Genomic DNA, 23,221 nt, shown 5'->3' on the forward strand with positions numbered 1-23,221 from the left:
TGGAGGTAAAGGTAAAGGTAAACAAATGTATAATATATTAGTTTTATTGTTGTGAGGACAGAAACGAAAAAGTTTATAATATTGTAGTGACTTTTAAATAGTTTAAAAGCAACAGGTACGTAATAATTGTTAATGTATCATGGGTATAAACCTACCTATTTGATCTGCCAAAATACATAGTATGTAATACTTTTATTTATATAATATTTGATTGCCATCAAAATTTCTATCAATATTCACCTAATATATTGTTTTTTTACTCTGTTTTGTTGTATTTTTTCAATTCTAAATCATTTCAATTCAAAATTAAAATAATTTGATCAATTTTCAAAATATCAAAATATCACAAGTTTAATCCGTTTAGTTAGTCGATCTTCGTAAATAATGACACATAGTGTCCGTGGCTAAGCGGAGAAGGCGAATGAATTCCAATACCAACCGCTCTTATCAGCGCTGGTTCGAGTCCCAATAGAAACTTTCTTTTTTGTTTTTTTTAATACATTTTATGATTGTAAGTATATTTATTATATAATTGTATTTTCAGAAAATACGTATTTAGTTAAAAAAATTTTCGACAATTAATGTTCAGACATCATTTGTGGCTTGTTTAATGTGTTTGTGTGTGTTTTATTCTTTTATTATTTAAATTTTTGGCACTGTTCTAATAAAAATGTTTGAGAAGTAGTAAGTATAAATTAGTTTAATATTTAAACAAAATATAAATAAAAAGTATATTAATTTCGTTTAAATCATATAATAGAATTATAACTTCTTACGTGCGTACAAAGTACACACACATTCTTTTTTTAGTCAAGAAATACTCAAGTACATCAAATTTCTATAGATACTGCATAAAATGTGGATACTAATAATTTTTCCCGCGGAAAAGAAAAATATAATCAGTCTTTAACACGCTTGAAACTGGCTTACCTTCGGAAATTCCCTCTGCAATATTCAAATAAACGAACAAAACACAGATCAAGAGATTTATACTCTTCATCGTCACTATGATCTTTTTACTGTAGTCGATAAAATCAAGTTGTTGTTCTCGTTCATGATATTTATAAGATATTTTTGGGGAGTTACAATTAGGAATTATCACGTGATCGCATGTTAGTTATTGGGAATTCTAAAATGACGAATATACAGGTTATAATTATTTTAATATCAATCAAAATAAATAATGAATGGATTTTAATATATTTTATGAAATGTATTAAAATCCTTATTTTATTTAGAAGTGATATCAATTCTACCAATGGATCAATGGATGTCTTATATGACCGCAGCTAGTTTTAATTGTATTGGTCACTACTACATCTTTTCTTCTTCTTAAGGCGCCTTCTACATTACAGCAAATTACTCTCTATCTGAGCTGTTCTTAGTATCGAATGTGTGTCCATGCTTATCCAGTCTCTTACTTTCTTCAGCCAGGAGCATTATCTTCTTCCTGGGCCTCTTCTTCCTTCCACTTTCCCTTCCATTTCAATTATGAGTCGTAAAAGGTTGTATCTTTCTCCTCTGTAAATATGTCCTAGATAACGAAGAAAAAAATCGAATTTTTCCTTATTTTTTTGACATTTTGGTTATTTAAACAATGTGCCGGACCTTTTTGAGAGGGAGGATAACTCAAATATTACTATTTGAGTTATTTTCAAGCAATTTCTGCAAAAACATTTGAGTCACCTCTCAACGTCCATCTCAAAACAGATGGGCCCTGGACTAATAAAATAACGAAAAATTTATGAAATATTATTCATCAAAAGTGGATCTTGCAGTGCAAAATATAATATACTTATTACATATTATCTACTTAACAGACTTATACTTTTCAATTTTCAATGAAGTAACTTTAAATACAAGTAACAACATTAAACACAAAATACTGCAAAAAGTAAGCTAAATAACTGATGAATGTGTCACTTTTCTTGGGCACATACGCAGATTGTTTGAAATAAAGTAATCACATAAACTGTCCTAACTCGACAAACGAAGCTTTTAGGCCAGGGGTAAGACAAAAATATACCCTGTTCGTGACACTTGAGCAGCCAGGGTACTGAAGCGTTTTGTCGACAAGTAATACCTATAGGTGCCTATAGTAGTCCATTCTTTCACGGTTTTTGCTCTAAATTTTAAAGAACCGCTTGGATTGACATGAAATTTGGCATACGCATAGCTTACATGTCAAAGAAAAAAAAGTGATATTGTGCCGACGTGTGCTTTTGCCCTGGGGGTGAAAAATATATGTCCAAAACAACTCCGGAAATGGGGTAAACTGACTATTTTAAGTAACTATTGTTCTATAGAGCTTTTTCGCCAAGTCAACACTTTTCGAGTTATTTGCGACTGAATATGTTCATTTTTCAACAAAATAACCACATTTTTAGACGTTTTTTTCGCAAATAACTTAAAAAGTAAGTATTTTGTCGAAAAAACCGTTCTTAGCAAAAACATAGCCTATAAAAAAGTAAAAAAAAAAACGGTGTACGCGTTAGGTCTCTGGATCTCGTAGAACCAGAGTTATAGCCAATGAAATATAGATTCATATTCACCAAATTTCAAATAGAATATTTCGACGTGAAATATCCAAAAAATTAAGCACTTTTTGGGGAAAACCCATTTTAACTTTTTTAAAGTGTTTAAAAAAAGCTTTATTTTTGTTTTTACGAAAAGTTTCTAGCATTAAATTTAAGCAAGTTACGCTCAAAATAAAGTTGGTCCCTTTTGTTTTTGCAAAAAAAAATCGGGAAGACCACCCCCTAATTAGCAACTTAAATGAAATTAATCGTTGCCGCTCCATAAATTATTTTACTTATGTTGTGTTTATATGATCTGTAAGTTTCATCGATTCAAAGTGTTTATTTTTGAAAAAAATTTGGTTTCAAAGTAAAATTTTTAAAAATTTAAATTTTGAAAAATATGCTTTTTTTTCAAAATAACTTAAAAATTGTTAGAGATACCAAAAGTCTCGAAATACAAAAAAAAAAGTCAGATTTGCTTTTCTGAATATCATGTATTTTTTTGTTTTTCTGTTAGACAAAAATTGATCAAGATTTGGTGTTTCTAAATTTGCATACATTCGTGATCAGTGACTCGTTCAACCCCTTTTAACTACAGCCGTTTCAATAATAAGGACTGTGAACCGATGAAACTTACAGATCATATAAACAATATATACACGAGTCAAGAAACTTGTGAAGTCGTTACGATTAAGTTCATTTAAGATACTAATTAGGGGGTGATTTTTTTACCAAAACCAAAAGGGACTAACTTTATTTTGAGCGTAACTTGTTTAATTTTGATGCTAGAAATTTTTTTTATAAAACAAAAATGAAGCTTTTTTCAAACACTTTAAATAAGTTTAAATGAGTTTTCCCCGAAATGTGCTTCTTTTTTGGTTATTTCACGTTAAAGTATTCCACTTGGAATTTGACGAATATGAACCTATATTTCATTAGCTATAACTCTGCTTCTACTAAATAAAAAAGCGTGATATATTCACTATTTTTTAAAATTTTTTATAGGCTATATTTTTGCTAAGAATGCTTTTTCGACAAAATACTTACAATTTGAGTTATTTGCGAAAAACCGTCTAAAAGCGTGGTTATTTTGTTGAAAAAAATGAACATATTCACTGCCAAATAACTCGAAAAGTATTGACTTAGTGAAAAAACTCTATAGAACAAAAGGTACTTTAAATTAGCCAGTTTACCCATTTCCTGACTTTGTTTGGACGAATATTTTTTAACCCCCAAGAGGGGGTGAAAACCACCCCCAGGCAAAAACACATATCGGCACAATATCACTTTTTTTCTTTGACTTGTTAGCTGTGTGTATGCCAAATTTCATGTCAATCCAAGCGGTTCTTTAAAATTTAAAGGTTTTGCAATATTTTACCGTTAATGAATGGACTATAGGAACAAATTGTAATTATTTCCTGCGTAGGATCTGGCGGCCATTTTTATTTATAAACAATTAACTGACAAAAAATCGCATTTTTCCCTTTTTTTTTCAAATCAATGGAAAACAGTGAAACTTATGATTATAATCTTTGAGATTATGGAAAAAGCTTTAACCTTTAACTACCCGCGCATCAATTTATAACATCAGTACACGCGTGGCGTACTTAATACACCACAAGTGAATACACTTAAAAACAAAGGTTTTGTTTATTTTTCTTTTGAAAAAATACATTTAGTTGTTTGTTATAAACCTTAATCTGCATCAGCGAATGCTTGGAATTTCTTCTCAGTAAGTAAATTTGGATTTTAAACTGGAATCTGATCCCTTGAAAAAATAAAATTACTAATAAAAAATTTTTGAAATGTGATTTTTTATATGAGAAAAAGTATTGTTTATAAAGAAAAACATATTTTGTGCCATAATAACTAAAACACACTTAACAGATGTACAGGGTGTCCCAAATTGGTATGTTTTGCAGTGTATACCGAAAACTAGAGGAGATAGAAAAAAAGTAATTAGGATGTCATGACTTCTTTTTTCGTTAAAGTAACAATGTCCCAATCAAATCATCAATAGCTCCTCACATTATCGAGATACTGGGCGATTATTGAAAAATGTCGAAAACGACAGGGTTACAGATCTTCTTTATTAAGAAAAATTTTAAAAAACTTTATATGAACTTTTGATAGATATATTATGGACGGATTCAGTGGCGTACAAAAAACTTTTTTAGGGGGTCTCGTTAAGGAAATATAAACCATACTTGTTTTTTTCGTTCACCGATTATGAAATTTTTCATTTAAATAATTTCCAATGAATTCTGCATTATGGGCAGGTGCTCCATCTTGTCGGAACCAAAATGTATTCCGATCAGCCAAATATTACTCATCAGAAATGTTATTTAAATTAGTTTCTAAGATGTCGTCAAATACGTGATAAACTAATTTATTATGCTTGACAAAACAACTAACGTTAAAACCGAATCTGCCTTGCTTCCTGATCCCTTGAACTAAGTGGGAATTTGAGTCATTCCAATATAGTTCATTGTGTCGGTTAAATATTCCTGCACTAGATATGCGAGCTTCATCGCTAAATATTACCTTTGAATAAAAATTTGGATTTTCATTACATTTTTCTATATACCATTCTGCAAATTGTATCCTTCTCAAATAATTATCGTTAGGATATCAGTAACGTGTCAATTATTATTACAAAAAACGGTCAGTTTTTTGAACATTTATTGTAATTTTCATATTTTTGTAAAATTAGTTATAGTTGTTACGTTGTTTATTATTGTTGTTTGTTGGTTTATGTTAATTATTATTATTTTTGTAAAATTAATTCTTGTAGTTAGGTAGATTTTTGTTGTTGGTAAATTCGTTATTCCTATTTTTTAAGTTGATTGATTTTATTTTTGCTAAATAAAAATGTCAAGGATTGTTACCCTAATATTAAAATGTTAAAATACGTTACCGAGTGTTTTATTTTTAAGTGCCTTTAACCTGACGTCAACTATAAAAAATTTATTTGCACGGTAGCTCCAACAACTGAAAATAGATATATGATATGTCATATCAGATGAAAGAGAATTAAAAAGGTAAACGAAAAATGTCAAAATATACAGGGTGTCCCATTTAAAAAAAAACATAAGTATGGTTTATATTTCCTTAACGAGACCCCCTAAAAAAGTTTTTTGTACGCCACTGAATCCGTCCATAATATATCTATCAAAAGTTCCTATAAAGTTTTTTAAAATTTTTCTTAATAAAGAAGATCTGTAACCCTGTCGTTTTCGACATTTTTCAATAATCGCCCAGTATCTCGATAATGTGAGGAGCTATTGATGATTTGATTGGGCAATTGTTACTTTAACGAAAAAAGAAGTCATGACATCTTAACTACTTTTTTTCTATCTCCTCTAGTTTTCGGTATACACTGCAAAACATACCAATTTGGGACACCCTGTACTTCCATTACCACAATCGTGGCATATGTGTTTTGTACATCACCGGAAACAACAAATAATAAACTGGTAATTACGTTTTTATCAGAAGGCTGATTATAACGAAACTATGTAAAACCAATTGTAAAGCACATTCCAGTGATAGGTTAGATAGATAAACAAGGTCAAAAATTAATTTATCTAATTAATCAAAATACGCCAGAGCGTGTAGTTTAAGGGTTAAAATGAAATATTACAAAGTTTGATATACTCATTTATTGTTAATATAATTGCGAAAAAAGGTCGGAATTGCAAAAAAGAAATATTTTCGCAATAACTGTTGTAAGAATTAGTGTACATGTTTAAACTTTTGTCAAATGAGGGTTCTTTGGTGCTTAATATGTGATAAAAAATTTCAAACCGATTCAATCAATTATTTATCCCAGAGAGCATTTTTTGCAATAACATAAGTCAGAAAAAATGACGTTAGTACCATTCCACAGTGTCAAATGGAAGAGCATGAGCAATATTTTCAACTTGGTTTAAAGAAAGCGAATAAAAAAATGCTTTTATTAGTAATAAATAATTATGCAAAAGTATCGTAAATCTTTCCTTATAAACTTTTTGAATAACTTTTTCCAAAAAAAAAATAACTTTTTTACCCTGTTTTAAGTGCACAACTACACCAAGTAATGTTATTTATATCATAATTGATAAAAAATTGTAATAAATATATATAATTTCTTATATAACAAAATAAAAAGTTTATAAGGAAGGATTTACGATACTTTTGCATAATTATTTATTACTAATAAATGCATTTTTTATTCGCTTTTTTAAACCAAGTCGAAAATATAGCTCATGCTCTTTCATTTGAAACCTGTGGAATGGTTCTATCGTCATTTTTTTCTGACTTATGTTTCTGCAAAACAAAAAAAAAATGCTCTCTAGGATAAACAATGTGAATAAAATTTAAACAATTGAATGAATCGCTTTGAAATTTTTATCACATATTAAGCACCAAAGAACCCTTATATGACAAAAATTTCAAAGCGGTACACTGATTTTTACAATAGATATTGCGAAATTCATTTTTTTGCAATTCCGACATTTTTTTCGCAATTATATTAACAATAAATGAGTATATCAAACTTTGTAATACGTCATTTTAAAGCTTTTTCCATATTCTCAAAGATATTTGTACTAAAAAAACCATAAGTTTCACTGTTTTCCATTGATTTGAAAAAAGGGGAAAATGCCATTTTTTGACACTTAATTGTTTATAAATAAAAATGGCCGCTAGATCCTACGCAGGAAATAGTTACAATTTGCTCTTATAGGTATTACCTGTCGAAAAAACGCTTCAGTACCCTGGCTGCTGGAGTGTCATGGAAAATAACTTATTACCCTGGACTATTTATACACATCTTAGATGGACAAATGCTTTGCTCAATTCGATATGGGACACTGTTTATGTTCGGTGAACCGTTGATTTCGGTTAATCATATAATGGTACTAGTGTCATCTAACGACAAATAATTATTGAACTATGTATAAACGTAACATTTTTTGAGATAATAGTTTGTAGTTTTTATTTTTTTTTTTTAGTTGTGACACTATTTGAGCGAAGAGGTGCGAGATCTGGTCGCAATTTTGTGGTATTTTAGCACTTCCACTTTTTTATCTCCCTCGACAACACAACTTCGGATTAAAATCTAATACGTTTTCCCTTGTATAATAAAATAAGTATTACCATATGAGGAAATTCTCCTTTTTCTGCTAAAATTCCTCCAATTAGGCGGGTCTCTTGAGGGACAGGACAAATATGATTCTTTTTGGCATCTTCGGTGTAGCTCTTACATACTGAAGCATAAAAAATGTATTATTATCAATAAAATTATTTTAAATTCTGAAAACTTACTTTCATTGGCGACAGCAGCTGAACTTGAGTCTAAAATTAAGAAGGATTGTTGTTTAGTATAGGTCATAGGTACTTCAAAGATTACTGCATACAGTCCGTACAATATAGATGCCATTGCACGTCATCTGCGTCATAGCACGTGACGCCACATGATACTAACACGAAATATTTAAGTGGTAGGTATGTTCCTTTTTACAATCGTTTAGCCGAGTACACTGGAATTACAGCCACTAGAGATAGTTTATTATATACGCGTAGAAATAATATTGGAAGATTTCGATTAATGTAGGTAAATTTAAAGAAACATCCTAATTTGTTTCATTTAATTTGTATAAGTGGAATATAAATCGTTTCTATAAAGCACACTTGTTCGGATTACACTTGTTTGGAGTACCCTAACTGCGATTGAACAAAGGTAACATTTTGGCATAAATAGGGAACTTGCACATTTTTTTTTATTACATAATAATGTTCAGTTTTGTATAAAAATAAGATTTCCAAAATTTCACGCTTCAAAAACTCATATTAACTTGAAGTACAAATGTAAAGTCTTCTGTATTTTAAAATAGTTCAAGCGACCCGTGACGTCACATAGTTTAACTATATGGTTCCGCTTATGGTTATATTTAGGTATATTCTTCTTCTTCGTCTTTAGTTTATTGGCCTCAATCTACTTGGGTATTTGGCCAGCTCGTCTTCGCGGAATAAAGGAAAAATATTTATATTCTAATGACATTTATCGTATGTCATTGTAATAATATATACCAGTTTGTTGAGATTGGAGTTTGATACAGTTTTTGAAGGAAAGGAAAGAAGCTTTACTATGGAAAATAAAACCATTTTGTAAAAGTACAAGTTTTCTATGAATAGTTCAAACGATCAAAAGCACTTGTAACGTCACATAACTGTATTTTCTACTGACGTTTATAATGTCTAATTTAAAATTATACAGTTTTGTTTGATTTATAACATTTTTTTCGAATTTAAAATTTGATGCAAGTTTTTTTTTCTCTCTGATTCTGGCCTTGGTTTAGAACTATAACCTTTAGCCACGTAATTGTATACTTATCACTAACTCAGGTGTAATGTGTAGTGTGTGTGTTGAGTAAGTGTCTTGTTACTTTGCAAAGTCGACGTCATTGTCTTTGCAAAGAGACGCTAATTGTATCCGAACGTCTGCTGTCCCTCCGGTGAGTTTTATGCAAGTTCCCTATTAATAATATTTATTTGACAGTTGCGGTATTGACAGTTCAGATTTGTTTTTACTCTTTAGTATAAGTACCTAGTTGTTTTATTATAATTATTGTTTTTATTATTTACCTACTTTCACATAAGATTATAACTTAATTCTTGTTTTCTATTTCTAATGTTTTTATTTATCTACATTGAATATTAATTTATTTTGTTGTATTCCACTTCGCAATAATAGGGCTTTTCATTCACGGTCATTTGTTTCGAGCTTCTGTCATGTGTCACATAATATTAATATATCTACGTCATACGTTATTGGTACATAGCAATGATACCAACCAAAGACGTATGGCGTAGATATATTAATATTATGTGACAAATGACAGAAGCTCGAAACAAATGACAATCGATGAAAAGATGTGACATATTTGATTTAACATGCATTCAAGAATTTTTTGTAATTGGGCAACAATGTCAACTTAGATCTCTGACGTAGGTAATTGTATATTGTACGGACTGTAAATACAGTTGAGTCCCTGAATTTTTACTCGTGCGTCATAATTTAAAGCATACGAAATAAGTCGATGATAAGTCGGAAATTGAAATTTACTAAACGCAACAGCAAGAGGCAGTAAGTGATCAATAATACTACGTAATGGCTTGATATACAGTGATGAGCGCTAATAACCGACAAAATAGGGCAAAAGATGGAAAACGTGTTAAGTTGTAAGGTAAAAAGAAATGAAACTAGTCGAGCTGGGAAATTTAGCGATATTAACCCATAAATTTACATTATATTGATTGTTTCCCACATTTACACGTATCAGAGGAATATGTCAACTAAAACTGCCACTGTGACAGTGGTAGTTGCCAAACTCGTCCGATACGTCTAAAGGTGGGAAACAATCAATATCTATAATGTAAATGTATACGTTAATACCGCTAAATTTCCAAGCTCGACTAGTTTCATTTCTTTTTATCTCACAACTTAATACGTTGTCCATCTTTTGTGCTATATTGCGGAGAGCGGAGAAATATTGCAACTTTCTTAAATAATTCATATAATCAATTGAAATTGTCAAATTAACGTATATTTCATACCTACTGTTACTGAAGAAGAAAAGTTATATATTGCTCCACAATATTGATATGATATTATGTAATTATTATATAAAGGTAAAGTTAATTAATTGTATTTTGCTTGCAGTTCTGCATTTTAATAACTAATTTTATTTACTACATACAATTGTTTACGTTTTAATAACATAACCTGAATCTTATTTTTTCTTCTTATTATTTTTTTTGGACTATGGCCTTAACAATTATCCAGTTACCAGGACTAATATAATTGGCCAATAAAATTAAAAGTCTAAGGGCCGGTTGCTCGAACGCTAATCAACAATGATCATTATCAAATATTTAATTACTGTCACCAAAACTGTCAATGTCAACTTTGTTTGGGTTGCTGAAAACATAATTAATTACAATTATGAGATTTATTATAAATTATGTTAATAATTATTGTTATATTAATTGATTATATACTCCACAGACTTTTTAACAACCCAAACAAAGTTGACATTGACAGTAATTAATTATTTGATAATGATCATTGTTGATTAGCGTTCGAACAACCGGCCCTGAATAATGTTGCTGAGCGTAGAAACCAGGTGTCGCTTTGCCGAACTTGCACGGTCCCAATCCGCTGGGAGGGTTGACATGGTGGGGATATCGCATGTCGATCGTCCTTCTCATGGTGGCGAAAATTGGAAGCTCCGTCCCACAAATTAGCGTTGCCAGAGTTCGTACAATTGTACCAATTTGAAACAATTAACAACCAAACTTGTGATACTAAAGTATCTAAAGTAAAACCCTAAAATTTTGTGATATAATAAATTTGCTTCAAATAACATAAAACGACGTTTTTTAAGTTTTTGTACAAAATGTGTTGGTGTAGTACATTTTAGTCAATATTCCAGTCACTCCAGTGCATTTACAAAAATTTCTCTGGCAACACCGTCACCTGCGATTGCTTCTATAAATCAAAATAAATTATTATTCCGTTAATTTTTTAAAATGCGGTTCTTGTGTTGTTTTTGACTGTCATTGTACATGGAGAAATAGTGGAATGAAATTCTTTCGTTTTCCTACATCCAAATATAGGCAGGATCAAAGAAAAAAATGGATTAGTGCTATTCAAAGACAAAAGTATGTTAACCTCACTTTTATCTTTTATCTATTGAATTAAAGAATTAAATCATCATCGGTGACCACTAACAGCCCATGGAGGGCCATGGCCACCCGTTAGGGTTTCTAGGCTCTAAAGTTTTGCATGACAAAGGCCAGCTACACTCGTAACACCTCAAAAGTTCTAAACGTTATTTATCTATATTACTTTCTTGTTTCTTTTTGAGGTCTTTTCGGCGTTATGTGTATTGCTTGCTTGACTACAGTTGCCCATGGCCCATGTTTTCCTTTCTTTTGTTTTTTTTCCCATTCTCATATTTCTAGGTCTTTCAAATCCTGGTGAATACCATCAATCCATCTCTTTCTAGGCCTACCTCTCGGTCTCTTCCCGTTTATTATTTTCTAAGTACTTTTTTGTATTTAACCCATCCTTTCTACTTGTCCCAACCAACTCAGGTGTTTACTTTGCATTTCTTTTATGATAGTCAGTCTGTTAAACACTCTATTTATTTTGTGGTTCACCCTGATACGCCTTTCTCCTTTATAGGTCCATATATTTTTCTTTCCCATCTAAGAAGTTGTTCCTCTTGTTCACTAGTCAAAGTCCACATTTCTGATGCATACATTACTACAGGTTTCTGTTGTGTATACTTTTACTTTTGAATTAATAGATACTGATTTTGACTTTATGATGTTCTGTAGGCTGTAGAAGCATTTGTTTCCAAATGAAATTCTCACTGTTATCTCATCACTGTTTTTATTTCCTTCTGTAATTGTTGATCGTAAATATTTGAAACAGTCTACTCTTTTAAATATTTGCCCACTCAGGGATATGTTGTTGCCATTCTTTTGTACTTTTTCCCCAGTTTTTATCATGTACTTTGTCTTTGAGACATTAACTTGTAGCCCATAGTCTGTGCCGCTTCTTATGTATAAATTTTTTCTAGGTCTTTTAATGTTCAACTGATTATGTCTATATATCTGCCTAAGCAAGGACTTAATTGAGCTTTGTAAATATTGTACCTTACCTATCTATAGGAGTTTTCCTGATTACTTGTTCCAACGCAAGGTTAAAAAGTGTTGTTGACAGCACATCCCCTTGTGTTAGACCTTCATTAATGTTAAATTCATCAGACAGTTGATTTTGGATCCTTACTTTTGCCTTGGTGTTGACTAGGCATAGTTTTACTAATCTGATTAGTTTTTTTTGACACATTTACCTCTTGCATTGAGCTATATAATTCCTTTCTAAATACTGAGTCATATGCTTGTTTGAAATCTACAAATAGATGATGTGATTATGTAGTTCGGTATTTCGCTTGTAGAATTTTCCCAGCATTTGTCTTACTGTAAATATTTGATGTATAGCTGACCTGCCTTTTCTGAATCCTCCTTGATAATCCCCTGTTGTTTGTTCCATTATACTATTTAGTCTTCCTTCCAATATTTTATATCCAACGTTTAGTAGTGATATTCCCTGGTGATTATTGCAATCTAACTTGTCTCCCTTCTTATGTATAGGGCATATCACTGCAACTTTCCATTGTTCCGGCATTATATATCTGTGGTCCATATCTCTAGTATTAACTTTGATATTTCACTCTGTATTCTATGTCCTCCATATTTTAATATTTCTACAGTTATTATATTGCATCCTGGGACCTTGTTATTTTTCATTTTTTTATTACGTCTTGTATTTCTGCTTTTGTTAGTGCATATTGGTCTACTTGTTGGAGATGAAGATGGTCCATTGTTATTGTTAATTTACTATAAATACAGTAGAGTCTCGGTTATCCGCCATAAATGGGCCAACGGAAGGGCAGATAAGCTAAAATGGCGGATAATAGGGAGGGTTAAATGAAACACAAGTTTACGTCTATTGTAATGGGCTTACTCTTCAAAGTCTTTAATTATGTACTGTATACTGTATGCACATATTAATTTAAAAAAGATTAAAATAAAACTAGAATCAGTTTAATATTGATTTACATCTGACTTTGTAGATAGAATAGTTTAGAATGCACGAAAAAAACTAGTGATTTTCATCTGCCTTTACGATGTATCTCGTTTGGATGCTGCTAAGTCTCGCCATCGCTGTAGCTTCATAATATCGACAGCTCTAGCTTCTTCTTGTTACCAAGTGTATTTTATCGCAGCTTCAAAAATTTTTACTTCTTCATTGTGTGAAACTATACAGGGTGACCCGAAAAGATTGGTCATAAATTATACCACACATTCTGGGGTCAAAAATAGTTCGATTGAACCTAACTTACCTTAGTATAAATGTGCTCATAAAAAAATTTACAGCCCTTTGAAGTTACAAAATGAAAATCGACTTTTTTCAATATATCGAAAACTATTAGAGATTTTTTATTGAAAATGGACATGTATTATTCTTATGGCAGGAACATCTTAAAACAAAATTATAGTGAAATTTGTCCACCACATAAAAATTTAATGGGGGTTTTGTTCCCTTAAAGCCCCCCCAAACTTTTTTGTATGTTCCAATTAATTTATTATTGTGGTATCATTAGATAAACACAACATTTTAATAACTTTTTTGCCACATAGTATTTTTTCGATAAGCCAGTTTTTATCAAGATGCGGCTTCTTTTTTAATATATTTACATACAAATTTTATGGGGATTTTGTCCATTTAAACTCCCCAAATGTTTGTGTACGTTCCAATTAAACTATTATTGTGGTACCATAAGTTAAACACAGTGTTTTTAAAACTTTTTTGCCTCTTATTATTTTTTTGATAAGTCACCTTTTATCGAGATTCAGCTTCTTTTTTAAAATATACCTAAAAATGTAAATTATAAATAAATTTTCAGATTATTAACAGGTCTATAATCGTAGTTAACCATTTACAAATATGTGGTGGATCCGACACATATTCAAAACGTCTCGATAAACACTGGCTTATCGAAAAAGTACTAAGAGGCAAAAAATTTTGAAAACATTGTGTTTAACTACTGGTGCCACAATAATAATTTAATTGGAACATACACAGAAGTTTGGGAGGGTTGAAGGGAACAAAACCCCCATAAAATTTTTTTGGGGTGCACAAATTTCACTTTAATTTTTTTTTAAGATAAGATGCCATAAGAATGCCACATGTCCATTTTCCATAGAGTTTTCGATATATGAAAAAAATCGATTTTTATTTTGTAACTTCAAAGGGCTGTAACTTTTTTTGTGTGCACTATTGTATATAGGTAAGTGAGGTTCAATCAATCTATTTTTGACCCCAAAATCTGTGGTATAATTTATGACCAATCTTTTCGGGACACCCTGTATATATTTACTATATAAGTATATAGTAAAATCACATAAGCAATGTAGTAGATGTAAACATAAGTTGACAGCAATATCGTCATCAGCAATGAATGAGAACTAGGTCATATTTCCGTTCAATTTTTGAATAACAGTTATTTATTATTTGTACAATTACGTAAATTATTCATTAATGTAATTAATGGGATTATTTTTTCACTATCTATGTATTCAGTAATTAGAATAATTTATATACTATACAATAAAAACTAATAATCGAGAAAAGAGAAAAAATGATAAAAAATATTTTAATAATATACCATTATTGTGAAACGAGTAGATAAATTTTGAACATCTTTAACAACTTAAATCATTGTTTACATGCACTGCCTTGCTAATTGTAAGCTAGCTTTCATACTGACCAGGTAAAATAATGTAGAATTTTGCATATAATCATTACTCTGGTACCTTACTTAGTTGCTTCATTTCAAGCCCATTATTTAGCTAATTGAAAATTCGTTTTAACTTTGCAATATGTGTTGACACATCATCTTTGACTGACCTTTCGATGAGGCTTCAAACTGTTGCTTCAGAGCAAAATAAATAAATAAAAGACAATAAAACGATTTTAAAGTAGGTAAAATAAAAGTATATTTCTTTTTATTTTTTCAGAAAATAAAGGCCATAAAATTTGGAAAAGAACAAAGAAGAGTACAAATCATTGGTTAATGATATGTTTTATAGGGACTATATCATATATTTTAATGAAAGAAAAAATGAGTACTGAACACAAAGCACGATTATTACAACCAAATTCAAGGCAACTTATAATTAATAAAAAGGAAGGTGTGCCACCTAGTGATCTGGGTGCCTTCAGAATCGATCATGTATGATGTCGGTATTGAAGAATGCTGGGAACACAATATAAAATTATTAAAAAAATTTTATTTAAATAAATAAGTATATATCATTTTTATGTGGAAATAAAGCACTTTAAAATTACATTTTTTTGTTTATTTTATATATCTAAACATATACATATTGAAGATAGCAAAAATAGAAATTTATTATTTTTATTTTCCAGATTACATGCATAAAACATTTTTGATTTTAAAATGTTACTTGAAACAAATTAACTATATAGCTCATTGAATTAATTCATTCACTCATTGATTCTACAATATTTATTTCCATAATGAATGATAAAAAGAAAAATCAAAGAAGTGACTCTAATTATGTTACTGAACCCAATTGTGTTGCCAATTCCTAAGTAGATGTGGTTACCCATATTAAAAGAGTAAATCAATAGAAAGAACATATGTACCATGATTAGTAAGTCAATAACATATCAAGGATACATAATTTACATTTTAAAATAACATACATATAAAATCAGACTTTGATGTTAATTTTGAGAGTAAACTAAATGTAAGATCAAATATGGGCCATTCAACAAATATATGACTCTCTTGGATTATCTCAACAACGAATATTTTACTGTGCAACATAAGAAGTACGAAAGTAAATGGCTCATAGAGTAATTATTCCCATAAACAACAATGTAATTTTCAATTTACTTTCGTTCTTCATATTTTGCACAGTAAAATATTCGTTATCGAGATAATCCAAGAGAGTTGTATATTCATAGAATGACGAATGACCCATACTTACCATGTCGGGATAGTATAATGGAGTTTTTTCTAGTGATTTACTGTGTGACCACTAACATGAGAATGTGACTGTCATCATTGCATGTGTTTTTTAAAGTCAAATCACATGCTATGATTTTTCTGACATGTATTCTTCCTTTAGCAATTATTGGTTTGGTGTAAATTGAGCAGTTGTTCAAAGAGGTGGTCTATTTTTTGAACTTACAACTGAAGGAAACAAATGGGAAACCAAAAATCATTTATCAGCAATTACTAAGTCACCTGATACCATGTGCTGTAATATACATACTAAATTTTTTACTATCTTCTTGTCAAATAGTGAACCTTACTTGCATAAGTAACTACTCCATTGGGAGCCACTTCAATTAGACATTTTAAAGTATTTCTATGTTTATATGAGCTATATGTTACTCTATCTGTTTTTCCAATTTTTTGGTTGGTTACAATAGATTTCTGTGCAGTCTAAAATTATTCTACAATTTATAAAATTTTTGAATCATGTTGGCATACAATAAGTTATTTTTATTCCTGCTGTGAACATCCTTCATAATATTTTGAAATAATGTTTAAACCAGGTTCAGTAGGATGAAATCCTCATTGAAATTTTAAATATAATGCCTAAATCTTCATTTACAAGATTTAGTTTCAATTTCATCACTGTAAATAGTAACGGATCAATTTTAGGTACATTGACCACAGCTCAATCTTGATAACAATTAATTGACATCAGTCTAAACTCATATTATAAACACATAAATACATATTTGCATGGTAAACCAGTATAGTTCGTCTGCTCTAACTTTTCCCATGCGTCACGATTTATTTTCAAACAAATTAAGTCAAAACCTAAAGTGAAACGTACACTGATGTGTGTAGTATATAGTATAAGTATACAAAATGTATATACACATCGACGTTCGTTTCACTTTAGGTTCTGACTTAATTTGTTTGAAAATTAAGTCAAAACGGAAAAGTTAGAGCGGACGAACTATATAAAGCACAATTTTTTCATCACTACTTTCAGTACATCTAAATGAAAAACAAGAAGACAACTACTTTGCAATATTTACTGCTTCTTGAAGTACTTTGACATTCTACAAAAAGTCATTTTCAGCTTCCATAGTTGCAACCAAACGAGTAGAAACTGAGTAGCTTCATTGGCAGTGCCGGGTTGACTTTCTTCTTCACTTCTCACTGTAGAAGTAGGTAGATTTGCAACGAGAGGTACTGGGTCCTGGTAAAGGCCTCCTGGAAAGTACTGACTAATGTTTCATTTTTCACATTTTGAATTTGATTTCTACAAAATTTCAATACATTGTCGTGATCATATTGATAATGAAATATTGAATTCATTTCCAAGTGCCAACATTGGACCAAGAAACAAATTCAACATAACATCGCCAACATAACACAGCAAGCCTGAGACCTTTATGGGTTCTTGTATTCTGCTCCTCTGCATCAGTAAAGTAAAAAGGAATGAACTTCAGTATAAACACTTTATTTTCTCATTTTATTATGGTCACAGTTCAAGATCTACATGTTAGAACTAATGAAGTTATTTTATATAAAAATAGTCTGTCTCTGTTTATAGGCAAGCTATAGATTTTAATAAGGAATTTAGCCTGTGGTCTGACGGCTTCTTCCGGTGCTGTCCTGGGTTATTTACACCCCAAGATCTTCAGAAAGCGTCAGATGGTATGTCCAAAAAGAGACAATGTGGTCACTGGATGATTGTCTGTGGAATTGTTAATTTTCCTACGATTCTCATTGGATGGTTGCCTGGGTAACTGTAAATTTTCTATAATACTCATATTTGAGGGTTAGGGCCATGCCCTTCTCCTGGGTGCCTAGAAGAGAAATTAAGATGTAGACAACCGCAGCATAAATTTATGAAGGGCCCCTACCACCCAAGCCAACAAAACCTTAATATTCCCTGTCAGCAGTACAGAAAAATTTACAGGTTACTTTTGAACTAAAAGTTATAACTAAAATGTTTTATGAATTTTAAAAGTCAAAAGGCAGATATCGAGCACTGAATTTATTAAATATTGCCCAAGTATACTTTCGCTATCTAGAGCATCCTCAGGGGCATTTCGTCAATAAAAAGAAGGTATCCTCGAATGTCATTTAATTAAAATAAATAATTTGGTGGCAAACTTAAATTAATCTAACTAAACACTAAACAAAACAGATAAATTAAAGTGCCAGTAGGCTCTACATTCTTGCAATATGGAGGCAGAATATTGCAAGAATGTAGAACCTACTGGCACTTTAATTTATCTGTTTTGTCCCTTTTCAGTGTTTAGTTAGATGTTAATTTAAGTTTGCCACCAAATTATTTATTTTAATTAAATGACATTCGAGGATACCTTCTTTTTATTGACGAAATGCCCCTGAGGATGCTCTAGCTCTAGATAGCGAAAGTATACTTGGGCAAGATTTAATAAATTCAGTGCTCGATATCTGCCTTTTGACTTTTAAAATTCATATATTCGAGCATTCAACCATTTCCTATTTTTCTAAAATGTTTTAATAGGGCTTTTCATTCACAGTCATTTGTTTCGAGATTCTGTCATATGTCGTATAATCCGTGTATAGAAATATTATACACAGATTATACAATATCTGACAGAAGCTCGAAACAAATGACAATCGATGAAAAGCCCTATTGAAACACCCCTTAATCAGAAAATACAATTTTCTGTTAAATTAATTGAATCGCGAATATTTCTATAAATTTAACAAATTTTTAAACCGATAAATGAAACTTGAGAAATTATTATTTTACATAACTGCTGATATATCAATGAATTAGCATTAACAGAAAATAAATACCCCACAAATATTTTCTTTACCTAATTGGATGAATCAAATTATCAAACAAATATATTATGCAAATTAGCAAATGTGTTAGTCAATTCATAAAAATGTGAACAGAAAATTAAGCAATATAATCAGAAAACCAACTAGATTTGTTTAGGTTTCACTTGACAGAATCTATACAAATGAACCTGAATGAAACCGGCTCATATTTATATGAGCAAAAGAAATTACCTGAAGGTCAATATTAGCAGATAGAGAAGTAGGTATTTATATTAAGACAAAATTACAAAAAATTAAGCACTTGATAAATAATTTGTTTTGAAATAAAATATCTAAAGAGAATGACTTTTACTGGAAATAATTTATAATGAAAATGGCAAGCTAAAATAGTATTTTCTCAATAAATAATATACTAAATTTACAATCAAGATGTAGTAGAAATAGACAAACCAAGACACATTAAATGCTACACTAGGAGCACTCCCGAATCATAATTTACAATGTATAAACTTAAGAAATAATGATTTGGGATTTAAAATGTATATACATTGTAAATTATGATTCGGAAGTGCTCCTAGTAGCATTTAACGTGTCTTGGTTTGTTTATTTTTACTGCATCTTGATTGTAAATTTAGTATATTTGAGATAATGGAAATAAATTTTGGAATTTAGGTATACAAAATTGAAAATTTATATACCAGGCGGACAAGGTAAATATAAATGGACCAACAAATATATTATAATACTAAAAATGAAAATCAACATGGCGAACTGAGAGGACCTCTATATTCTATATTTATGCAGAGTGGGTCCTTGAAAATAGATTCTAAAAAGTAGCAGATATTTCAACACAAGTAAAATTATTTACTTTACTCTTTTAATTTGGATGTAAGTAAAGGTTGATTGTCTGTCAAAAAACCTTTGGCTTTGTTGTGCTCAAAAATTGCTGTGCCATTTTGTTGGTCAGAATTCCCAAAGTGGCAAGAGCAAACCAACAAAGAATAGACAGATGGTTCCCTATCTTTCAGTCTGTGAATCAATTATACAACGATAAATTCAGTTCATTCTCTTCACTATATTTTCTTACCTTAGTAATGAAATCAATGTCTTCTTTTCAACCAGATCCTGGGAACAACAAAGAATCTACATATCCCTCTTTCACAATATTGTGTACAATCCGGGGCAAAGCACATTACCATTTTTATTATACAAAATAGAATGGGTCACAAAAGTTTGTAAACTTTGCTTGGTGAATATCACTAAAAAACTATATTTCATACAAATTTAAGACCGAATTATGGTGGTATTATGTTAAAAACAGTATACTTAAGCAGAGGAAGCAACATTTCAACTTTATAGGAATTAAAAAGGCTTTGAGATTGGGCAAATTCTGGCTTTGCAACTTTTGTTTGCATTTACGAAGTCCTTCTTGACAGCCGTAACCTCACATTTCGGCTGTTAACCTAAAAATATCTTCCTCAGTTTGTATATCGAAATTATATTTATGTATTATATCAGACATTTTCTACCATATATAGTATTTATAGCGAATTTCTTGTGATGTATTGATACAATTGTACAAAATTAATAGTAATATTTTAAATAATATCTTGTTTTTGCAAATCACCCATAAGGAATACACATAAGATCGTCCCACAAACATCCACAGTGTACCACGTGACCATGTGTCAAAGTTAACGCTCCCTGCGGATAGTGATGAGAGCGCTAATAACCGACAAAATGTCGGTTACGCAAAAGATGGGAAACAATACATTGTGAAGTAAAAAGAGATGAAAGTAGTAGAGGTGTAAATTATCAATATAACTGTATAAATTAAGATTACATTGCATAATTTCCCACTTTTAGACGTATGAGAGGAGTACGACATCTGTCACTCTAACAGTAGAATTTTATAAAATACTCCTGTCAGATGCCTAAAGATGGGAAACTATGTAATGTAATGTTAATTGATACATTTATATCGATAATTTCAACTAGAAAAATAAAATAGACCTGTTTAGGAATTTATCTCCAAAATGACCTCTTCTGGAGAAAATGCATTTATTCCAACCTAAACATCCTCACTGTATAAGTACGAACTAAAATAGAGAAAATCGAATACGAACAAAACCTGACAGAACTTACTGAACAAATAGACAATGAGTCAAACCTTGAAACCCTAAATAAAAATTAATGAATTCTATAATATTAACAGCACAAGAATAGAAAATTAAAAAATTCAGCAAGAAAATACAAGATTTTATCAAAAATGGACAACAACTTGTACCGAAGACCGAACACAAAATAGAAATAACAGAAATCAGCAAAATAAATGAAAAAGTTGTTGATGATGATGATGTTGATGAAATAAAAATAAAAATTATGAGCTGAAAATTTGGATAAATACTTTATAAGTTTCAGAAGAAAACCATGAAAATGAAAATAACAGATATTCAGAACTTCTATAATTAAAAAATCGAATTTTTGAAGTTATACTTCTTTACCGGCGATAGAGGGTGATTTTTTTATATGTTAAAACCTATCAGCCCGGCGCATGCGCATTATAACTTTGTTCTGATTGGATGTTCAAATGACATGTCAAAAATTATCCGATATGGCAGCTGTGGTTTGGAGGTAAAGGTAAAGGTAAACAAATGTATAATATATTAGTTTTATTGTTGTGAGGACAGAAACGAAAAAGTTTATAATATTGTAGTGACTTTTAAATAGTTTAAAAGCAACAGGTACGTAATAATTGTTAATGTATCATGGGTATAAACCTACCTATTTGATCTGCCAAAATACATAGTATGTAATACTTTTATTTATATAATATTTGATTGCCATCAAAATTTCTATCAATATTCACCTAATATATTGTTTTTTTACTCTGTTTTGTTGTATTTTTTCAATTCTAAATCATTTCAATTCAAAATTAAAATAATTTGATCAATTTTCAAAATATCAAAATATCACAAGTTTAATCCGTTTAGTTAGTCGATCTTCGTAAATAATGACACATAGTGTCCGTGGCTAAGCGGAGAAGGCGAATGAATTCCAATACCAACCGCTCTTATCAGCGCTGGTTCGAGTCCCAATAGAAACTTTCTTTTTTGTTTTTTTTAATACATTTTATGATTGTAAGTATATTTATTATATAATTGTATTTTCAGAAAATACGTATTTAGTTAAAAAAATTTTCGACAATTAATGTTCAGACATCATTTGTGGCTTGTTTAATGTGTTTGTGTGTGTTTTATTCTTTTATTATTTAAATTTTTGGCACTGTTCTAATAAAAATGTTTGAGAAGTAGTAAGTATAAATTAGTTTAATATTTAAACAAAATATAAATAAAAAGTATATTAATTTCGTTTAAATCATATAATAGAATTATAACTTCTTACGTGCGTACAAAGTACACACACATTCTTTTTTTAGTCAAGAAATACTCAAGTACATCAAATTTCTATAGATACTGCATAAAATGTGGATACTAATAATTTTTCCCGCGGAAAAGAAAAATATAATCAGTCTTTAACACGCTTGAAACTGGCTTACCTTCGGAAATTCCCTCTGCAATATTCAAATAAACGAACAAAACACAGATCAAGAGATTTATACTCTTCATCGTCACTATGATCTTTTTACTGTAGTCGATAAAATCAAGTTGTTGTTCTCGTTCATGATATTTATAAGATATTTTTGGGGAGTACAATTAGGAATTATCACGTGATCGCATGTTAGTTATTGGGAATTCTAAAATGACGAATATACAGGTTATAATTATTTTAATATCAATCAAAATAAATAATGAATGGATTTTAATATATTTTATGAAATGTATTAAAATCCTTATTTTATTTAGAAGTGATATCAATTCTACCAATGGATCAATGGATGTCTTATATGACCGCAGCTAGTTTTAATTGTATTGGTCACTACTACATCTTTTCTTCTTCTTAAGGCGCCTTCTACATTACAGCAAATTACTCTCTATCTTGAGCTGTTCTTAGTATCGAATGTGTGTCCATGCTTATCCAGTCTCTTACTTTCTTCAGCCAGGAGCATTATCTTCTTCCTGGGCCTCTTCTTCCTTCCACTTTCCCTTCCATTTCAATTATGAGTCGTAAAAGGTTGTATCTTTCTCCTCTGTAAATATGTCCTAGATAACTCGTTTTTCTGTTCCTTACAATATTTAGGAGACTTCTCTCAGTCCCCAGTCTTCTCAGCACCTCGTTGTTGCT

At 30.4% G+C, this 23,221-nt stretch overlaps 1 protein-coding gene and 1 long non-coding RNA gene across 5 annotated transcripts in view; both read right to left on the minus strand.

Annotated features, from left to right (window-relative positions):
* LOC126880568 (clotting factor G beta subunit-like) overlaps positions 1 to 22,700 on the minus strand; it is a 57,168-nt gene extending 34,468 nt beyond the window's left edge. Inside the window, exons 1-3 of one of the 4 annotated variants that reach the window (XM_050644519.1) lie at positions 22,536 to 22,700; positions 7,827 to 7,856; positions 7,659 to 7,768 (exon numbers count right to left, since the gene is read on the minus strand). In XM_050644519.1, coding sequence (XP_050500476.1) covers positions 7,659 to 7,768; positions 7,827 to 7,856; positions 22,536 to 22,605 — 210 coding nt within the window. In that variant the 5' untranslated portion in view covers positions 22,606 to 22,700. Of the gene's footprint in view, positions 1 to 930; positions 1,072 to 7,658; positions 7,769 to 7,826; positions 7,857 to 22,535 lie in introns of those variants that run through there. The other 3 variants (XM_050644518.1, XM_050644517.1, XM_050644520.1) reach the window with 3 other exon arrangements.
* Positions 17,636 to 22,494, minus strand: LOC126880576 (uncharacterized). The gene is made up of 2 exons (XR_007696639.1): positions 20,064 to 22,494; positions 17,636 to 18,000 (listed from the first exon to the last, which is right to left on the minus strand). It is a non-coding gene; the product is annotated as an uncharacterized LOC126880576 (long non-coding RNA).
* Positions 22,701 to 23,221: the final 521 nt, after the last annotated feature.

This window comes from Diabrotica virgifera, chromosome 2, assembly GCF_917563875.1.
Source record: "Diabrotica virgifera virgifera chromosome 2, PGI_DIABVI_V3a".
NCBI lineage: Eukaryota > Metazoa > Arthropoda > Insecta > Coleoptera > Chrysomelidae > Diabrotica > Diabrotica virgifera.